Source organism: Capra hircus, chromosome 13, assembly GCF_001704415.2.
Source record: "Capra hircus breed San Clemente chromosome 13, ASM170441v1, whole genome shotgun sequence".
Taxonomy (NCBI): Eukaryota; Metazoa; Chordata; class Mammalia; order Artiodactyla; family Bovidae; genus Capra; species Capra hircus.
The window spans coordinates 65,623,000-65,644,351 of NC_030820.1; the positions used below are offsets into that span (position 1 = coordinate 65,623,000).

Below are 21,352 nucleotides of genomic sequence, written 5' to 3' on the forward strand. Positions count from 1 at the left end.
TCATGATGTACTCTGCATATAAGTTAAATAAGCAGGGTGACAATATACAGCCTTGACATACTCCTTTTCCTATTTGGAACCAGTCTGTTGTTCCATGTCCAGTTCTAACTGCTGCTTCCTGACCTGCATATAGGTTTCTCAAGAGGCAGGTCAGGTGGTCTGGTATTCCCATCTCTTTCAGAATTTTCCAGTTTACTGTGATCCACACACTCAAAGGCTTTGGCATAGTCAATAAAGCAGAAATAGATGCTTTCCTGGAACTCTCTTGCTTTTTTGATGGTCCAGTGGATGTTGGCAATTTGATCTCTGGTTCCTCTGCCTTTTCTAAAACCAGCTTGAACACCTGGAAGTTCACGGTTCACGTATTGCTGAAGCCTGGCTTGGAGAATTTTGAGCATTACTTTACCAGTGTGTGAGATGAGTGCAATTGTGCGGTAGTTTGAGCATTCTTTGGCATTGCCTTTCTTTGGGACTGGAATGAAAACTGACCTTTTCCAGTCCTGTGGCCACTGCTGAGTTTTCCAAATTTGCTGGCATATGGAGTGCAGCACTTTCACAGCATCATCTTTTAGGATTTGAAATAACTCAACTGGAATTCCATCACCTCCATTAGCTTTGTTTGTAATGATGCTTTCTAAGGCCCACTTGACTTCACATTCCAGGATGTCTGGCTCTAGGTGAGTGATCACACCATCGTGATTATCTGGGTCATGAAGATCTTTTTTGTCCAGTTCTTCTGTGTACTCTTGCCACCTCTTCTTAATATCATCTGCTTCTGTTAGGGCCATACCATTTCTGTCCTTTATTGAGCCCATCTTTGCATGAAATGTTCCCTTGGTATCTCTAATTTTCTTGAAGAGATCTCTAGTCTTTCCCATTCTGTTGTTTGCCTCTATTTCTCTGCATTGATCGCTGAAGAAGGCTTTCTTATCTCTTCTTGCTATTCTTTGGAACTCTGCATTCAAATGGGTATATGTTTCCTTCTCTCCTTTGCTTTTCGCCTCTCTTCTTTTCACAGCTATTTGTAAGTCCTCCTCAGACAGTCATTTTGCTTTTTTGCATTTCTTTTCCATGGGGATGGTCTTGATCCCTGTCTCCTATACAATGTCACGAACCTCTGTCCATAGTTTATCAGGCACTCTATCTATCAGATCTAGTCCCTTAAATCTATTTCTCACTTCCACTGTATAATCATAAGGGGCATACTAGGAGCATTCATTTCCTTTCTTGACCATCACTTTGGAAAATTGTAGCATGAAATAATATCCTTCATTTGGTTGCTGATAGTTTGCTGATTTTTATTATCCTGTTATTTCATTAGGTATCAGGAAATAAGTTTCTCTGGTCTGGCCTCATTTTATCATCTTTACTACAAAAATATGTCTTTTTTTCCAACATCTGCATAAAATTCCATTTCATGGCTATATGATCAATATGTAACCAGTCTTCCATTTGATGGACATTTAAATTGAATCCATTTAAAAAAGAAAACAAAACAGTAATGCATAAATTAGGGGTGTTACCAGAGTGGAATGTTAGAGCTACATAACCATTAAGATGCGTTTAATCTTCAAAGTCTATAATAATATGAAGTAAAATTTATATATAATTTTTCATAGTACTTCTACCTGATTTTAGGTCAATATACTTTGTGATTGAAATGGCATAGTAAAACTTGTCAGATGTATATCCATTATCTCCAGAATTCAGAAGTACTGAAAACAGAATGAACTATAGAATCTAATTTAAAATTAGAAGAAACCTTGGGAAAAAATAGTATCGTACTCACTCAAAAATATTTATAAGTTGTTCACTTGGCGCATTTTTTAATCCAGCTACAATACTCTGTAGCCGGCTCACACTTTGGGTGGCTGAAGCAACAGGAGTAATGACTGCTTCTTTTTCTCTTAAATATCGCCGTCCTGTCAGAGGGGTAGAAGGTGCAAATGATGTTTTCTGACAGAAAAGAAAAATATGTGACATTAAAAATCACTAAATTACATGTCTAATTTAGTACAGATACCATCCCCTCTATTCATGTGTAGTAGGTTACTTTTTCTCTCTCTTCTGGTTACCTACCACATTTTTAGCAATATTATGCTAATAACATCCTATCTCTGAATAATACTTTTTCACATTGCTTTCTCTCTACAATCTCATTTTATCTTCATAAAATTCATTTGAAATATAACATGCACATTTTCATTTTACATGCGAGGAAACAGCTGACAAAAGGTAATGGAAGTGCTGGGACTAAAACTTAGGTTTCTATGAATTTTCTAGCAGACCTTATACTCCAACCCACCTAACACATAAGCAGAGAATTAAGCCTTGGCTATTAACAATCAAATCCAGAGTAATATGACTAATGTTTGAGAAAAGCACATGGTAGGAAGCAAATTTTAAAGCAAGAAAGCAGCAGCTAAAGTGATACAAAGAAAAAAACAGGAAAAAAGTATGTCTTCACATCCAAAGACACACAGTCTACTAAAAATCCAGGCATTCTGGGAAAATATCCAAATATGAAAAATAGCAAGAAATGAGCTAAATACTATACGCTATAGTTTTGAAAATTATTCTTTAAAGTTTTCATGGGAAATATGAATTAGTAGAAAAAATTTAAGATTTAACTTGAAAGATGCTTCTGCTGTTGGGCTTCCATTGTGGCCCAGCTGTAAAGAATTCACCTGCAATGTAGGAGACCTGGGTGCAACCTCTGGGTTGGGAAGATCCCCTGGAGAAGGGAAAGGCTACCCACTCCAGTATTCTGGCCTAGAGAATTCCATGGACTGTATAGTCCATGGGTTTGCAAAGAGTCAGACACAGCTGAGCATCTTTCACTTTCTTCACTTTTCTGCTGTTAGTAGAAACACACACACACAGAAAAAAACCATTCAAGACTGAGGCCAGGCTAGGTTATATTACTTTTTCAAAGTGATGTTGAAGATTACACTCCACATTAGCCTGTGCTGTCAGTTTCCCTAATGGGCCGTCACCAGTGAACTTCCGAGGGGTTCCAATTTCCTCTTCTGCATCTGCTCCCAAAAAGATCCTCTCATCAAAGTCACCAACAGTTAAAACATATTCTTCATACTCCTTGTTCACTGCTTTGCTGAAAAGAGAATTCTTTTAAGCTCCTAGGATACAACTAAGTTACACAATGGATTTATCTTAAAGATATATTTTGACTCCACAGTATGGAAAAGCTCATGACTTTCTAGTTTTTATTAACTCTGCCCATCTAACAATATCTGAGGTTTCTACCTGATCATGGACATTCTTCACATTCACATATATGGCAGTAAATTATTTTGCAAGGTGACTGAAGAGAATCTGCACTTAATCTGAAAACTAGTTGAACCTAATTAAGGCCTGATCATTGAGGAAACAGCTGTGTGTGGCCTTGAAATATAAGTACATTCTAAATTTGCCAATATTTGATTAGTGAAAGAATGTCAACTCAAATGTCAACTCAAAGTCATTGGTTCTGTTTATGAGTTTCTGAGGAGAGCAGATATTTTAAGTGCCAATGGTTTCTGAAAATAAATTTAAGACTATAAGGCTTAACAATAACACTCACTGAATGCCACCAATGCAGAAGAAACCTGAATTTGAATTTGGAGCTGTTAACTTGATACAACATATCACTTAACCAACTGTAACAAATCATTACTGACAGTATATGATATGCCTGATACTTTTAGTGCTAGATAGTTACCTATTATCAGTAAAACTGGAAAGGTCCAGAAGGCATTCGCCCTTCAAAATCTGGAAAGAAAAAGTCATTGTGACATTATGTAAGTAAGCATATTAACATACACACAAGAACATTACATTTATCTAAATTAACACACACAAACACAAAATAGAATTATTAAATTTTTTTTCAGACCAGTAACTCCTATTTAGTATGCAAATAAAATATTAAAAAACATTTAATGTCAAGATTTCAAAATACTTTGAAGTTAGTCTATCCATAGCAATGGTTTCCAAATTTTAATGACATAACAATCATGTAGGGGAACTTGTTAAAAAGGCATACTTGACAGACCTCAAAGCCTGAACTAAGGCAGCAGTTTTAACAAATTCCCCAAATGATTCTGATGAAAGCTGTCCTATTTTAAAGACTGTCTATACAGAATGGAAACTAACAGTTATTGAATGATGGTATGTGTCAGACAAGCAAAAGATATGAAAGGAATATAGCTACTATTACTGGTGAGAAGAAGGAAATGGCAACCCCCTCCAGTATTCTTGCCTGGATAATCCCCATGGACAGAGGAGCCTGGCAGGCTACATGGGGTCACAAAGAGTCAGACACGACTGAGTGACTAACAACAACTGGTGAGAAAGGAAAATTACACTGTTATTAACACTGTCTGTGTATCCACATTATTCTTAGATGATCAAACATCAGGGATGATAAACTCAAATGCTTTCAGGGGTCAGGGTTTAACATACATAAATGAAGAGGGCAGAAAGCACACTTCCTTGTCCTAAGAGGTAGCCGTTATTGAGCTTGACAATCGTTACCTATGTAGTTACCAATATTGCCAATTCTGATTTTTAAAAAATTTTCACATAAAAGGTCTTCATGTGTTAAGCTAAAAACTGAACAAAATAAAAATGTAAAACACCCTAAACAGGCCAAATAAACAGTCTGTGGCCCATGGGCAAGAGAACCACTGTTCAAACCAGGATATTTCAGGAGTGAAAAAAGGAGACATTCTTGTAATTATGCCACACCAACAGCCAAAACCTAGATAACTCAGGCAAACCAAGATGTATGGTCACCATACCTAGGAGCCACTAGGGCACTGCTTCTACAGAGCACAATAGACAAAATCCTTCAGTTCCTTTAAAGTTTACTTTGCTGGAGATTAAAGTTTTAGAAAGAGATATTTTGAGTATACACACACACACACAGATATATATATATTGTGTATATACACATAAATATTTGTTTATTGAAAGATAAGACTAGATACAAAAGTATACGTAAGAGAAGAACCCAGTTAGTGATGACCTAATCCTTTCACGGCCTCTTGCTCTACTTGTATGGAATTAAAGCTACAGCTATTATATATCATCCTACTTTTAGTAAACAGCAAATTGTGTGAACAGTATTCAAATTCTGGCAATAAACTAGCTTACTCTGACCTCCTGCTTTTCCTTAGGCTTACTCTCATGTTTGTCCTTCATTAATTCTCTATCAGAACCTCCTACAGATGCCTCTGGCTGTACATTTAGTTAACAGGACATACGGCTGGTCACATTCTTCCACAGCTCAGTTTTGCACATCACAGAAAATCACAGGCCAGGACTGCATCACAGCAGAGGCTGAAACCTGGGAACTTGAGCCCGAGTATTATAATGTTAAGAACTTTCTTAAAATATGGTTTTCTCCTGGAGGCTGTTACTGCTGACCCACAGGAGCTGAATCATTTAAATGTAAGTACAGTACCTTCCTATCAAAGAGTTTTGAAATATATGGCTTAAAGTAATGCTCCTTTATTCCTTTGGCTTCTACCAGAAGTCCGTCATGCAGTTCACACAGTACAGGAATGATGCAGGGAGGTTCTTCAGAAGCCCGAAAGTCAGCAGTTTGGAAATTAGATGGTAAACCTAGTTTGACAGGGTATAAGAAACAATGGATGGAAAAAAGAATATAATCGACTTTTAATACTCTTTTTCTAAAAATTGATTATCAGTTTTCAAAAATAAATAAGGTCTCACCTTTAAATGATGGATTTAGCAATTCTTGTCTATTTGGGCACATAATGGCATTGGCAAAAATCAGATCCAAGCAGCACAGAAGTAAATGATAAGAGTTTACTAAATCATCTCCAATCATACGAAAATTACCTTTACAAGAAAAAAAGAGACATAAAACCCAGGAACCTTCCATGTCAAATAGCACCGAGTTCCCACAACAGAAATATAAAGCAACTGAAAGTGTCATCTTACCCTTAGTATAAACAAACAGTGTCCAGCAGAAATTAAAGAGCTCTTTAACACTGCAAGGAATCCTCCTAAAAAAGGGGCGGGGGGAATGTACTTTTTATCTAACTTACTAAATATCATTCCACATTTGTCACTTAAAAATTGAAACACCAAATACACCAAGTAGTCAAGTCAAATTACATATAAAATCCCATTCACAAAGGACAGACAACCATGGTTTATTAAATGGGGTTAAAAAGTTGACTTTTAAAATACAAATGCCCTTAGTAAGTTTGTATCATAATTTCTATGTCAATTATATGAGCATAAAGTGTCTCACCTCTGCTTCCTGCTTCGTGGTAACTTTGGTGGCTCTTCATATGGATTTTGAAATATATCTAAAAAAATTGGTTCAAATTTTTTGAAAATTACCGTAGACACCTCAAAATTTCTTTCTAGCCTTTCTATACGTTCACGAAACTCTTGTGGCAGGTTTGACATGTCCATCCATTTCTTCATTTTACTAAAAAACTGTATTAAACTAAACAAACAGAAAAAAGCAAATTTAAAATGAATCCATATAATGGTAGGAAAAGAAGACACTCTACTTATACCTAAGAATCTTTATTAAAATCCCTGAATTTATTTTTTAAAAAAGAGACAAAAAACCCCATTTCAAGTGCTATGAAATTACTTTGGTTCCCAGAATCACTGTGAGAATGTAAACTCTGAATTAACAGTCAATATATAAAATATCTTTGACTATGCAGGTAGTACCTATCTACTTCTTTTATTCTCTGTAGTACCTAGACAATACTCTGCATATAAATTACAAAGTAAATGTTAGTCAACAGACTGATGAGTTCACAAAGCTAGTCTGAGGAAAGACAGCCTGTCTCAATATTAGATTCTGGAAGTTGCTCACAAAGCACCAGACTGTTATAGGGAAAGAATAAAATTCAAGTGTTTGTGTTACAACACGTGGTTCTGCTATCAAATATCAATATATACCTAAGAAGGTAGAACATACCCAGAAAAATCACTTAATGGACTATGGCTCTACATTTCTGGTTTATACAATTATAAGTGGATTTTTTTATGTTCCCACGTTAGGATGGTCTTGGACTGAAATTTTGTAGTGTTAAAGTTCATTTAAGTGTCTAGTGTTATTACAGAATGCATGTAATATTTTTTTTTTAAGGCGGTGGAAGAAATCATCAGTTAGTTGTCCGTAGAAGTTCAAACTCCAGACATGCTGACTGAAATCTAAGAAGTTGAGTCTTTTTAAAAGATTCTTATCAAGAGCAGCAAAAAAAGAAAAAAAGCTAGATTACTAAAATTTTTTTGGCTGGCTTTGTCGGAGACAGGGATGCTCAGCATGTGAAATTCTATTCTTTCTTTTGTCTGAGGATTTTCTACTAGAACGGCCAGCTGCATTGGAACTCAGGGTGAAGGCATAAAACCTAAGGTCCTTAATCAGATATATCTGTTTGGTTTTTGAATCTGGAGGTGACGGCACAGAAATGAGGAAGTGGTAAATTCTTACGGAGCTCAATAGCAGCTCCTAGGGACTAAAACATTGCCAACATCCAGGGACAGCACTGCTAGCCATGCAAGCTATGTACCTATTAGATGGGTTCTGTGATACGCTCTTTGATTGTGTAGCCAGCCTGTCTTTCTCCTGGTCATTTTCTAAGCCTAATTTCTCAAGTTATCCTAAAGACTTTGTCAGCTATCCAATATTCTTTCAATACATTTTTTTTTCTCCTTAAGAGAGCTAAAGTTGGTAGCTAGTATCTTTTTTTTTTTTTAATAAATAAGAGCCATGACTAGTATGTTCTCATATAAATCCAATGTACATATTGCTATCCCAAAAATCTATTTCTGCTTTATTGACTATGCCAAAGCTTTTGACTGTGTGGATCACAAGAAACTGTGGAAAATTCTGAAAGAGATGGGAATACCAGACCACCTGACCTGCCTCTTGGGAACTCTGTATGCAGGTCAGGAAGCAACAGTTAGAACTGGACATGGAACAACAGACTGGTTCCAAAGAGGAAAAGGAGTATGTCAAGGCTGTCTATTGTCACCCTGCTTATTTAACTTATATGCAGAGTACATCATGAGAAACGCTGGGCTGTAAGAAGCACATGCTAGAATCAAGATTGCTGGGAGAAATATCAATCACTTCAGATATGCAGATGACACCACCCTTATGGCAGAGTGAAGAACTAAAAAGCCTCTTGATGAAAGTGAAAGAGGAGAGTGAAAAAGCTGGCTTAAAGCTCAACATTCAGAAAACGAAGATCATGGCATCCGGTCCCTTCACTTCATGGGAAATAGATAGGGAAACAGTGGAAACTGTCAGACTTTATTTTTGGGGGCTCTAAAATCACTGCAGATGGTGACTGCAGCCATGAAATTAAAAGATGCTTACTCTTTGGAAGGAAAGTTATGACCAACCTAGATAGCATATTCAAAAGCAGAGACATTACTTTGCCAACAAAGGTCTATCTAGTCAAGGCTATGGTTTTTCCAGTGGTCATGTATGGATGTGAAAGTTGGACTGTAAAGAAAGCTGAGTGCCGAAGAATTGATGCTTTTGAACTGTGGTGCTGGAGAAGACTCTTGAGAGTCCCTTGGACTGCAAGGAGATCCAACCAGCCCATTCTAAAGGAGATCAGTCCTGGGATTTCTTTGGAAGGAATGATGCTAAAGCTGAAACTCCAATACTTTGGCCACCTGATGCGAAGAGTTGACTCATTGGAAAAGACCCTGATGGTGGGAGGGATTAGGGGCAGGAGGAGAAGGGGACAACAGAGGATGAGATGTTTGGATGCCATCACCAACTCGATGGACATGAGTTTGGGTGAACTCTGGGAGTTGGTGATGGACAGGGAGGCCTGGTGTGCTGCCATTCATGGGGTTGCAAAGAGTCGGACACGACTGAGTGACTGAACTGAACTGAACCTGGAACAAAGTACATCAGAGTGTTTGAAAACAAAGCAGCCTTATAGGACTGATATCACTTAAACTATGAATGTGATTTTTTTTTAACTAAATTAAAACACAAAGTAAACTTCACAGCTTTCAAAAGAGTTTTTGTTTCACTGAAAATCTATTACAAAGAATACAGTACTCCAAAAAGCATATGAAAGATGCTCAACATCATTAGCCATTCAGTTCAGTTCAGTCGCTCAGTCGTGTCCAACTCTTTGCGACCCCATGAATCGCAGCATGCCAGGCCTCCCTGTCCATCACCATCTCCTGGAGTTCACTCAGACTCACGTCCATTGAGTCGATGATGCCATCCAGCCATCTCATCCTCTGTCGTCCCCTATTCCTCCTGCCCCCAATCCCTCCCAGCATCAGTCTTTTTCAATGAGTCAACTCTTCACATCAGGTGGCCAAAGTACTGGAGTTTCAGCTTCAGCATCATTCCTTCTAAAGAACACCAGGGCTGATCTCCTTCAGAATGGACTGGTTGTATCTCCTTGCAGTCCAAGGGACTCTCAAGAGTCTTCTCCAACAGTACAGTTCAAAAGCATCAATTCTTCAGTGCTCAGCCTTCTTCACAGTCCAACTCTCATATCCATACATGACCACCATAGCCTTGACTATAGATGGACCTTTGTTGGCAAAGTAATGTCTCTGCTTTTGAATATGCTATCTGGGCTGGTCATAACTTTTCTTCCAAGGAGTAAGCGTCTTTTAATTTCATGGCTGCAGTCACCATCTGCAGTGATTTTAGAGCCCCCAAAATAAAGTCTGACACTGTTTCTACTGTTTCCCCATCTATTTCCCATAAAATGATGGGACCAGATGCCATGATCTTCATTTTCTGAATGTTCAGCTTTAAGCTAACTTTTTCACTCTCCTCTTTCACTTTCATCAAGAGGCTTTTTAGTTCCTCTTCACTTTCTGCTATAAGGGTGGTGTCACCTGCATATCTGAGGTTATTGATATTTCTCCCAGCAATCTTGATTCCAGCTTGTGCTTTCTCCAGCCCAGCGTTTCTCATGATATACTCTGCATATAAGTTAAATAAACTGGGTGACAATATACAGCCTTGACATTCTCCTTTTCCTATTTGGAACCAGTCTGTTGTTCCATGTCCAGTTCTAACTGTTGCTTCCTGACCTACATATAGGTTTCTCATTAGCCATTCAGTACAGTTCAGTTCAGTCGCTCAGTCGTGTCTGACTCTTTGCGACCCCATGAATCGCAGCACGCCAGGCCTCCCTGTCCATCACCAACTCCCAGAGTTCACTCAGACTCACGTCCATCGAGTCAGTGATGCCATCCAGCCATCTCATCCTCTGTTGTCCCCTTCTCCTCCTGCCCCCAATCCCTCCCAGCATCAGAGTCTTTTCCAATGAGTCAACTCTTCGCATCAGGTGGCCAGAGTACTGGAGCTTCAGCCTCAGCATCATTCCTTCCAAAGAAATCCCAGGGTTGATCTCCTTCAGAATGTACTGGTTGGATCTCCTTGCAGTTCAAGGGACTCTCAAGAGTCTTCTCGAACACCACAGTTCAAAAGCATCAGTTCTTCGGTGCTCAGCCTTCTTCACAGTCCAACTCTCACATCCATACATCCATACAGGAAAAACCATAGCCTTGATTAGCCATTAGGGAAATACAAATCAAAACCATGATGAGACACCACTTCATGGGTACTTAACTATTAAAAAAAAAGACAGATAGCAACTTCCCTGGTAGTCCAGTGGTTAAGAATCTGCTGCCAACACAGGCGACACAGGCTTGATCCCTAATCTGGAAACATCCCTCATACTGCAGGGCAACTAAGCTCATGTACCACAGTTACTGAGCCTATGGTCTAGAGCATGGGAGCCACAGCTAATGAGCCCATGAACTCTAGAGCCCGTGCTCTACAACAAAAGCCACAGCTAATGAGCCCATTAACTCTAGAGCCCGTGCTCCACAACGAAAGCCACTGCAATGAGAAGCCCACATACCACAGTTAGAGGGTAGTCCCTGCTCATGCCAACTAGAGAAAGCTTGTGTAGCAATGAAGACCCAGCAGAACCATAAATAAATAAACAAGTAAGTAAATCTTAAAAAAAAAATAGATAATAAGTTTTGACAAGATGTGGATAAATTGGAATCTTCATAGAATGACTAGTATAGTCATTTTGAAAAACAGCTTGACAGCTCCTCAAAAGGTTAACCGGAGTTACCACATGACACAACAATTCTTATATATACATCTAAAAGAAATGAGAAATACGTCCACATAAAAAGCTGTACACATTCATAGCAACATTATTCATAAGAGTCCAAAGTAGAAACAACTCAAATGTCCATCAACCAAAAAAGTAATAAAATGTTTATATCCATGCAGTGGAAAATTATTCAGTCATAGAAAGGAATAAAATGCTGATATATGCTACAACATGGATGAACCTTAAAAATATTATGCTAAGTTAAAGAAGCCAATCACAAAGAAATATCATATATTGTATGATTCTGTTTATAGGAAATGTCCAGGATAGGCAAAAAGACAGAAAGTGAATTAGTGGTTGCCAGAGGAAGGGGATTTAGTGGAGGTATAACATGTGAATGCCAATGAGTATGAGGTTTCTTTTTTGGGGTGATGAAAATGTTCTAAAATTGTAGTCAGTATGTGACTATATTAAAAACTGTTGAGCTATATACTTTAAATGGATATGTGGATGATATCTCAATAGGGCTGTTTAAAAAAAATGCTACTCCAAAAAGGATACAGTGAAATGTGCTAGAAGTATTAGTAATTACCTTTCTAAAGGCAACTTGGCAACATGAATATAAAGTCTTAAAAACACTCAATTCTTTCATCCAAAAATTGATTTTTATGAGAATCTAAGGAGAGAGTCAAAGATATAGGCAAAAATATTTATAGAAAGATACATATCATGCTATCCTATGACAGTTTTCTTTTTCTTTTTTAAATAAGTAATGTACATATTTACAAAATTTCAAAGGTACTGAAGGATACATGATGGAAAGTATCTCTCCTTGTCTATCACCTCCCTCCCAGTTTTCTTCTACTAAAGCAACCAACTTTGCCTTAGTGACTAATTATACCTTCCCCATCCAGGGAGTGAACCTGGGTGTCCTACACTGCAAGCAGATTTTTTACTGCTGAGCCAGAGAAAGTCACAATTATATTTTTACTAGTTTCTTATTTATCCTTGCAGAACTTTTTAGGGTATTTATGAATACATACCTACTTAAATACTTTTTCCCCACTCAAATGAAATCATACTACCTACAAGAGAGATTCTATACTTCTCTTTTTCCCTGTCATTTTGGAGATCATTTCCTCTCAGCTCACATGAACATCCTTCCATAATGTTAAGAGCTGGATTTTATTCCACTATATGGATGTGCCATAAATGTATCTGAACATTCCCTTTTATCCTTTAAACTTTTTATTTTGAAATAGCATCAAACTTACAGAAAAGTTGCAAGAATTGTATATAAGAACTTCTTTATTCACCAATATTCACCAATTTTGCATTTTGCATATTTGCTTTGTCATCCACCTCTCTTTAGGTTATTTATGTGTGTACAGAGCTTCCTCAATTTACAAATGGGGTTACAGGATATAACCTGTAACCCTACTGTAAGTTGAAAATATAAGCTGAAAATGCATTTAATATACCTAAACCTACTGAACATCACAACTTAGCCTAGCCTACCTTAAACATGCTCAGATGCTTACATTAGCCTACAGTTGGGTAAAATTATCTAACACAAAGCCTATTTTATTAAAAAAAAAAAAAGTGTTGACTATCTCACATAATTTAACAAATACTCTACTGAAAGTGAAAAACAGAATGGCTGTGAGACAGAATAGTTGTAAATCTATTGGTTGCTTACCCTCCTGATTGCATGGCTTACTGGGAGCTGTGACTCACCCTGCCAGCAAAAACCAAGTACAGAGAAAAGATGATAATATGGAACATATGTCCCAATAGTGGCACACTATCTAATTTTAAGGGTACTCAAAAGGCAAAAAAGAAAATTACTTTGTAAAAAATTAATATCAATGTTTCTATTAAAATTATGGAAAGTAATTTTTCATTCAGGTTCTAATAAATATGAAAATAATAAGTGAATGAAAATAATCTTGATTTAAATCACAAGTTAGTAAAAAACTTGTAAAAAAAAAATAAGGAAAAATTACTTCTCACTACTTAATGAGACTCAGACAACTGCTTTATTAAGAATTTAAAATTCAAATTATAAAATAGATACTAATTTTTAACACTATTAATAGCAGAACAAATTTTTACACAAAACTTGTTTTTTTATTTTGGCAGCACCTCATGCCTTACAGGATCTGAGTTCCCTGACCAGGGATTAAACCCAGGTCTTTTGTAGTGAGTGTATAGCCCTAACCACTGGACAGACAGCCCACATGAAACTTTCTTTTTAAGTTGGAAATTGCTTAGGCTAATTTTTTTTGTAAACTGAAGCTGAATTAAAGATACAATTCAAAAGAAGACACACTAATGTATATTTGTTTACTGATACATAAGTAACACAGCATGGACTTCAGAGGCTCTGCCACTTAGGTATATAACCACTAGATATAATTTAACCTTGTGGTGACTTGGCTTCCTCATCTTTATAATGAGATTTATTTGACAGGATTACTGTGAGGATTAAATGAATAAAGATATGCAAACTATTAGCACATAATATCTGGCACACAGGTAAATACTCAATAAAAATATTCTAGTTTTACAGGTATATGTATGAATCTATACTTCTATAGCATTTTGCAGTATGATTTAGCAATATTTGATGCATATTTTCCCAAATCTATAAAGATCTACATAGTCACTTAAAATTAGTGACTTCCCTGGTGGTCCAGTGGTGAAGAATCCACCTTCCAAATGCAGGGGACGGGTTTGATCCCTGGTCGGGGAACTAAGATCCCACATGCCATAGGGCAACTAAGCCCGCACACTGCAACTACTGAGGCCACATGCACTGGCACCTGTGCTCCGCAGCGAGCAGTCCTTGTGCTGCAACTAGAGAAGCCGACGAGTGGCAATAAGGACCCAGAATAGACGAAAAAAAGAAAAAATTTTACTGCATCAAGTAATAAAACTAGAATAGAGATGTTAGATTATAGAAAATTATTGTACCAAGATTTAATTTTGTTGACATGGATAACTGTACTATAGTTATTTAAGGAAACACACAATGAAATATTTAGGGGTATAGGGCTATAATGGATGCTACTTAAATTGAAGCAGTTGAGGAAAATACATTATTTAAGGGAAAAAGATTAAATGATAAAACAAATGGAGTAAAATGTTACTAAAAGGTGAGTCTAGGTCAAGGGTGTATGGAAGATCTTTGTAATTTTCTTATTTTTGCAACTTTTCTGAAAGCTTCAAATTATTCTCAAAGTTAAAATATTAATGAAAAAAATCATAGATAAAGAGATTTAGTAACATTCCTGGCAGTCCAGAAGTTAAGACTCCATGCTTCCAATGCAGGGGGCACAAGTTCAATCCCTGATTGGGGAACAAAGATCCCACCTGCTGCATGGTGCAGCAAAAAAAAAAACAAAAAACAAAATCTCTATGCCCGTAATGCCTGTGGTGATAGTTACTTAACTCTGTAAAAAATACCCCAAATCACTGAATTGTACAAGTAAGTAAATTATATGACTTATAAATTGTAACTCAATTAAAAGAAAAGATTTAGAACAGGGGCCTTTGGTTGAAGTTAGAATTTGAGGAAGAAAGTCAGAGAAAGAATGTGAGAACTGGGGAAAAAATGTGAGAACTGTAAAAAAAACTTAGAATGGGATGAAGCTAAATGATTTAAAATGAAGAGAAATTAAATTCTAAAGTTAAATTCAGGATTTATAAAGTAATGTTTGAAAAATCAAAGTGCTTTACCTTAGTTTAGCTGAACGTAGTATTCTGGTAAGTGAAACGCAATTTCCTTCCATGATACCCTTTCCAACTGTGGGAATGATGCTTTTGCGGCAAGCAACATACAACGAACACGCCAACCAGTGTATAACTTCTCCCTGGCAGGCAAAAGATAAAACAGCAAAATGGATATATTTCGTTAGAACACTTGAATTCTAGACTCAAAAGAGACCTTAGGATTATCTGGTATAATTTTCATACTGTATTAACAGGCGAGAGAAGTGAGGATATTTGCCCAAGGTCAGAAAGCTTAGTTGGTTGCAAAAATGGGTATAAAATTCCTTACTCTCAGTCCTGTGTAACATGGTGAATTGATATTAATCTAAATATAGATCTCTCATCTACACCCCAAATCTAATATTACTGAAAACGTTCTCAATTTCTCAGCATTAGCTTTTTCAATATTATAACACCAGTCATGGCCTTGATGATGTGGAAGTTCCTTTCTATCATTCTGTTTCTTTTTTAATCACTTTGGCAGAGAAAAGGAAAGAACAAAGTAGAATGATGGCAAAAGAATCACGCATATAAAAACTAATACCTATCGTGTTCAACATAAAGGAGATTGTCAGTTTTGTGAGGTAGAAATTGGGGGAATTATTTACCCTAATCTTTAACACAGTCTAAGTATGGCTCTCTATCTTAGCAGATATTTCAATTTACAATGCTACAAAAAAGGTGACATTTGAGAATTCAACACTAGACTTGAGCTATTGAAGCTAGATTCACTTTATGACTTCATTGCTGAGCTTTACATGAAATTAAGAACTAGCCACAAATCTCACAGCATAACACAATACTGTAGTGCAGATCCTCTTTAAGACCAGACTCTAGCAGAATAAAAATGACTAATAAAGATTTCCTGCAATAATCCAAAAGGGGTGAGAGCAGAAATGGGTAGCTACTAATAAATCTAAGACCTAGTGTTCCTGCCCTGAAGCAGTGAAGTAGTCTTAACTGCTTGAGGCAGGTAAGCTTAAGGTTGAATACTTTTAGAAGCCTTGATTAACGAATTGTTTGGGTATAACACCCAAGTATTATAGAGCTTTTGGATACAGGCTACTAGACGAAAATACTATTAATATAGAGAAACTTTAAGAACCAAAATTACTACTTTGACTTTTTTCTAAAAATAAAAAGCACCTATAGTATTTAAATTAGTTCCTTGATACTAGGCCTTCAAAATACAAAAGCACTCTGATCTTATAAAACTCCAAGTGTAGAACTAAGAGGAACAAATATTATTATCTATAATTGGTGAGATACATGTTTTAAGAATTGAAAATAAAGTGTTATGGGAAAATATAGTGTAGTGAGCAACTGATTTTGACTGGGGGGGGTCACAGAAGGGTTCACAGAAGGAGACATAAGTGGTAAGTGGCGATAAATCATCAAAATGTATGGGTGAAGTGGGGTGGGTAATCAGGAGCTTGTCAAGTAGACTAGAGGATAGAGACTGGGCAGAGGGGTTCTTAAGAAGCAGCAGATATATGAAAATGCCTTTCACCAAAAACAAAGCAACAAAGAAGAGGAAAACAAAACACTTTCAATAGAATAAACACAAAATCTTAATTCAACACAACTGTGAATTAAGTCAAACATTAAGATACCCTGATCAACTCTGCCTAACTGGAGATTTGGCTCTTAAACTTTCTCTTGAGTGGGGAGTGAAGTGTCCAGGCAGAGGGGCTGGCATGGAGAAAGTTAGGAGCAAGCTAGGCATATTCAAGAATCTGAAAGAGGCGCCTAGTTTAATGCCTTCAACACAGTCTACACTCAGCAATGTGCATTCAATGAGAGAATAAATGAAGACTTGGGATGTCAGAAATGCTTTCTCTGGCTTCTAAAAAGTTTGTTTTCAATCGAGAGGCTGTAAGTTATAATCTCCCTTACTTTCTCCTCCTTTCCTCAGCTTTCCAGTCGTGTCAGATGACTGTCCTTAATCCAGTCTATCCAGTCCTACCCTGGAGACAAACAAGAGTCTCTCTTCTTCTCCCTTATATACTGACACACACATAAACAGTCAACTCCAAATTTCCAACTCCATGCCTTTGAACTCAGCGATTAACTATTCTACTGGGTGATGAGTCAGAACAACACTGAGTCCAGCCCTCTTAGATCACAAAAACTTTTCATCATGAGGCCACTGCAAATATATTCCATCATAATTCTACCTCTATACTGGGCTTATGTTTGTTTGGGTTTCTGCGATTAGCAGAACGAACCTGGGCAACACAACCCTCCTGGCCTTGATACCTGGACAGCAGGATTACTCCCAGCCCTGTCATGTCACAGACTGTTGTGAGGACTTAACGCAAGAATAGCTGGGGAAAATCTAATGATAGTTTACCTTTTATTTTGTTCAGAGACAGACACTGTGTTTAGCGTCAAGACCATCTAATTATCCCCGTCTGAAGGAGGAGGAATCTGGGGCCCAGAGATAAGCCTTGTGTGCACAATTGGCTCTGATGAAATAGCTGTGCCGCGGCAAAACGGCAAAAAAAAAAAAAGCAACCCACACTTCGGGCCGGCAGGGTAGAGAGATTATGGCTCAGACTCAGTCTGGGCTCCACCATTAACCGGGCGACCTTGGGCTTAACCTCTTTGGGGTTCAGCTTCCTCATCTGTGTAATGGGGATCACAGAACATAGTCAAAAGGGTTGTGGAGAGAACCAAGTAAGACGACACGGCTAAAGCGCTGGGCAGCGGCGTCTTGGCACACAAGTCATTTAGGCTTTTATCGTTATGGTATTTGCTTCTCAAATAGACTTAAGGGCACTCCCAAGCCGTCTGTGGCGCTGGTCTGAAGACCAGGGAACGACCCCTGAGTGGCGTGTGACCTTGGAAAAGCCACTCCTTTTCCGGAATTCGGTTTCCCGCCTCAAAATAAATGGAGAGATGGGATCTATACCCTCCCTTCCAGCTTCGCACTCCTCGGCGCCCGGCTGGGCAGAGACCCTTCCCGGTGGGGAAACTCCCACCGCCCCACAGGGTGGGGTAGGGGCGGGGCGGGGGTGGGGTCTGGCGAGCTCTGTCCCGCCGCCCCACCTGCCGCCGCTCACCTCTAAGCTGTAGTTGCCCCGGATGGCAGTGAAGTCGTCCAGGGCTTCGGCTGCGCTCCCCTCGTCCAGGTTCAGCTCCTGGCACAGGGCCTGCAGCGCTTCCCCGGCCGCGGCGACCACTGCCGCCCCCTCGGCGTGGGGATCGTCCTCGTCCATCCCCTCAGGCCCGGCGGGCGGCTCGGTCACAGCCCCCCGGCTCCTTTCTCCGTCCTGGGCGCGCTACCCACAACCACCCGCGCCAAAAGCGCGCGAAAATCGGGAGCTGCAGGACGACGTCTCTTCGATGGTCTGCATCCGCGTTTCTCTTCAAAAAAGTCCGTTTCTCCTCAAGGGCTCCCAGCCGTCCCTCTCCGGATATGTGATAAGAAGACCGACTTCGGGGCCTAAAAACACCTGGATTTGGCCCTTGGCGGGCAGCGGAGAACACAGCCGGCGGGGCAAATTGGTAGCGGAGGGATCGGCAGTCCGCGCGCAGGGTCTGCCGGGAGTTGTAGTCTGTATCCAGCTTTGGCGCCAGCGGCGCATCCCTTTCCTGGTGGCTGTTTGGTTCAGGCAGGTCCACCAATAGCGAGGTGACCCCGTTCATCTTAGGAAGAAACGTCTTCTGCCCCGCCAACCCATGGGCCTGCTTGCCCCAGGACTCCAATCACAATTTGATCGGAACTTGCTCTCTGAGTTAGGAAATGCAGGAGGGGACTGAAAAAAGCGGTCCCACAGCATCAAGGGCGGGGGAGGGCCTCGGCGGACACCCTCAGAGTGTCCAGCGTCTAGAGAGCAGTCTTTAGAATCACTGAGGGATTGATGAGGTAACGATATTAGCAGACACCTGTCCATCTCTTTTTGATGGCTAAACAAGGCTTGACCTGGGCTGAAAAAGCTGAGAGTAAGGGGGCAATTCCTCAGCTCCCTGGGCCCTAGGAACTGGGACCCTGGAACCCAGTAAAAACTTGTCATTCCAGATTTAGGAATGGCCTGAGCATTCCCTGGTGGCTTAGAGGGTAAAGCGTCTGCTTGCATTGCGGGAGACCTGGGTTGGATCCCTGGGTCGGGAAGATCTGGAGAAGGAAATGGCAACCCACTCCAGTACTCTTGCCTGGAAAATCCCATGGATGGAGAAGCCTGGTAGGCTACAGTCCGTGGGGTCGCAAAGAGTTGGACACGACTGAGCGACTTCACTTTCACTTTCACTTTGAGCATAAGCCTGAAGGCATGGAACTGGTCTGAAGGCTTACCCTTCTGCTCCATCAAAAACCCTTTCTCTGGGAAGAGCCAGAATCTTTTAAAAAGGTAAATCAGAGCTCCTCAGTCCTTCACTCAAGATCCCTCAATAGATTCCTGTTGCTCTTAAAATAATTTCCAAACTTCTTTCCATGGCCTGTAAGGCCCCATGTGATCTGGTCCCACCTCATCTATGGCATTGTCCTCTTTCTTAGGTATGTAATAAGTTCCAACCTGCTTTGTTTTGGAGCCTTGGACATGCCAAGCTGCCAAACAATTTTTTTCCTCAAAGGCTTTCTCACATGCTTGTCAAACAACTGCAAATACTCTACGTGGGATCTTTGCTTTTCTGGCTTCAGATCATCATTCAACAAAAAGTCGCCTTGTCAAGCTATCCCTGAGCACTGTATTTAAAATAGCTAACTGCATCTCTCCTCTGACACACACACACACACACCCCATATCATTGTCTTCATAGCACCTTATTACTATCTGAAATTATCTTGTTTATTCGCTGGCTCTTCCTACTAAAATGCGAGTTGCATGAGAGCAGGAACCTTCTTTTTATGTTCAGTGTATTCCAGAGTTTATGGATTAGTGACTGGCATAGTTGGCACTCAGTACTTAGTATGGTGTGTTTAAAAATGACAAAGAGCCCACTGTTGCTTGGATGAGGGAAGGAGTCACCAGAGAAGAAAACAGAAGCAGGTCCAGTTAGGTTACAAAGGATCTCAGAAGGGTAAAAGCATGGAGATTTTAATAAAAGGAGGTGAAGTCTGTGCAGGCAGGTTCCTCTGGGTGTCACACGTGGGTTAGTTGGGGGTAGAGAGCAGAGGTATGGAGATGGTGGGAGATGAGTCCAGCATAGATAGGAGCCAGCCTGCAGAGATAGCTCTGTCCTAGAGCTGAAGCGAGCCCTGCTGAAGAGGAGGAGTCTCCAATAACATAGGTTTCCTTTTGGGCTGCGGAAGGTGATACTCTCAACTAGAATGGAGTATAACCAGAGGGGTAAGATCAGTTCTGGAACTGTTGTGTGGGGGATCTTAGAAGGTCACCCCTGTCCCCTGAGCATTTTCCCAATCTTCTACATTCCCCACACGTAGAGAGGGTTGGGACTTGGGTACCATCTGCAGGCTGGGTAACAAATGAGTAAAAACTCAAACTCCCCCCCAAAAACTCAAATGTGGTACTTCCAGCTCTGCTTTCTTCTAGCTAACTTCAGGACCATCTCATTATCTTCTGAAAGGGGTATCGGCATGTAGTGTCTGCATGGAGACTCACCTAGGAGATTTTACTTCGAGGTTATGGGCAGGTAAGGGGAGATCTGTTTCCAGGGTCAAGGAGTCTCTAACAGGGCTCATTGTCCCTCCTTCTAACTTCCTGTCAGCAAAGAACTGTCAGGATTAGTGGAGATGAAATGGATGAAGGTTTTCCTGTACTGGATTTTTTTTTTTGCCGCAGCACTTGGCATTCAGGGTCTTAGTTCCCCGACCAGAGATCAAACCACTGGATTGCCAGGTAAGTCCCTAGATCATTTGTTTTCTAATTAAGCTGCTGTGCATCTGTCTTTAAGAGCTCTAGGAGTGGAGGCAGCCTGGGCATGAAGATTTGGGAATTTTCAGGCAGTACCTGAAGCTAAGGGAGCAGGTTCATATCACTCAGGGAGTGTGTTGGCACGAGAAGAGACTCAAGGGTAGACCTTCTAGGAGTACCAACATTTCAGCAATAGGCAAAATTTTAGGAGTGAATGAAAAGAAAAAAAAAAAACTGTCCAGGAAGGTATAAGGAGGAGGAGCAGTATTTCAGAGGCTGGGAGAGAAGTATTCCATAGAGTCCAACACTGCAGAGAATTCAAATAGGATGAGGAATTCAACGAAGACCTCCTATATTATCTTTCATATGATTTCAGTAACCTTTGCCAGAAGCAGCTGTCTTTAGCATAGTGGGAGTGGAAGCGAGATTTCTGTGGTTGAGAGGCTGCTAGAAGGAAGGTCAGAAAGTTGGAATACGAAGTAAAAACTTGTCTTTATGTAGTCTGTGGAGGAGAGCCAAATGGAAGGGTATTTTCTAGGATTGGAAAACGCAAGCATGTGAATAATCAGGGACAGGCAAAGACTGAAGATTAAGAGGTCAGCGATGTAGCCAGGCCCTGGAAAAAGGTGCCCAAGA

The 21,352-nt window shown here is 39.7% G+C and overlaps 1 protein-coding gene across 2 annotated transcripts in view; it reads right to left on the minus strand.

Annotated features, from left to right (window-relative positions):
* The window catches only part of RBL1 (RB transcriptional corepressor like 1), a 61,671-nt gene extending 43,266 nt beyond the window's left edge, over positions 1–18,405 (minus strand). For both annotated transcript variants that reach the window (XM_018057832.1, XM_018057831.1), the window contains exons 1-9: positions 17,966–18,405; positions 14,868–15,001; positions 6,284–6,484; positions 5,968–6,032; positions 5,737–5,865; positions 5,465–5,625; positions 3,719–3,768; positions 2,926–3,112; positions 1,790–1,956 (exon numbers count right to left, since the gene is read on the minus strand). In XM_018057832.1, coding sequence (XP_017913321.1) covers positions 1,790–1,956; positions 2,926–3,112; positions 3,719–3,768; positions 5,465–5,625; positions 5,737–5,865; positions 5,968–6,032; positions 6,284–6,484; positions 14,868–15,001; positions 17,966–18,121 — 1,250 coding nt within the window. In that variant the 5' untranslated portion in view covers positions 18,122–18,405. The remainder of the gene's footprint in view (positions 1–1,789; positions 1,957–2,925; positions 3,113–3,718; positions 3,769–5,464; positions 5,626–5,736; positions 5,866–5,967; positions 6,033–6,283; positions 6,485–14,867; positions 15,002–17,965) is intronic.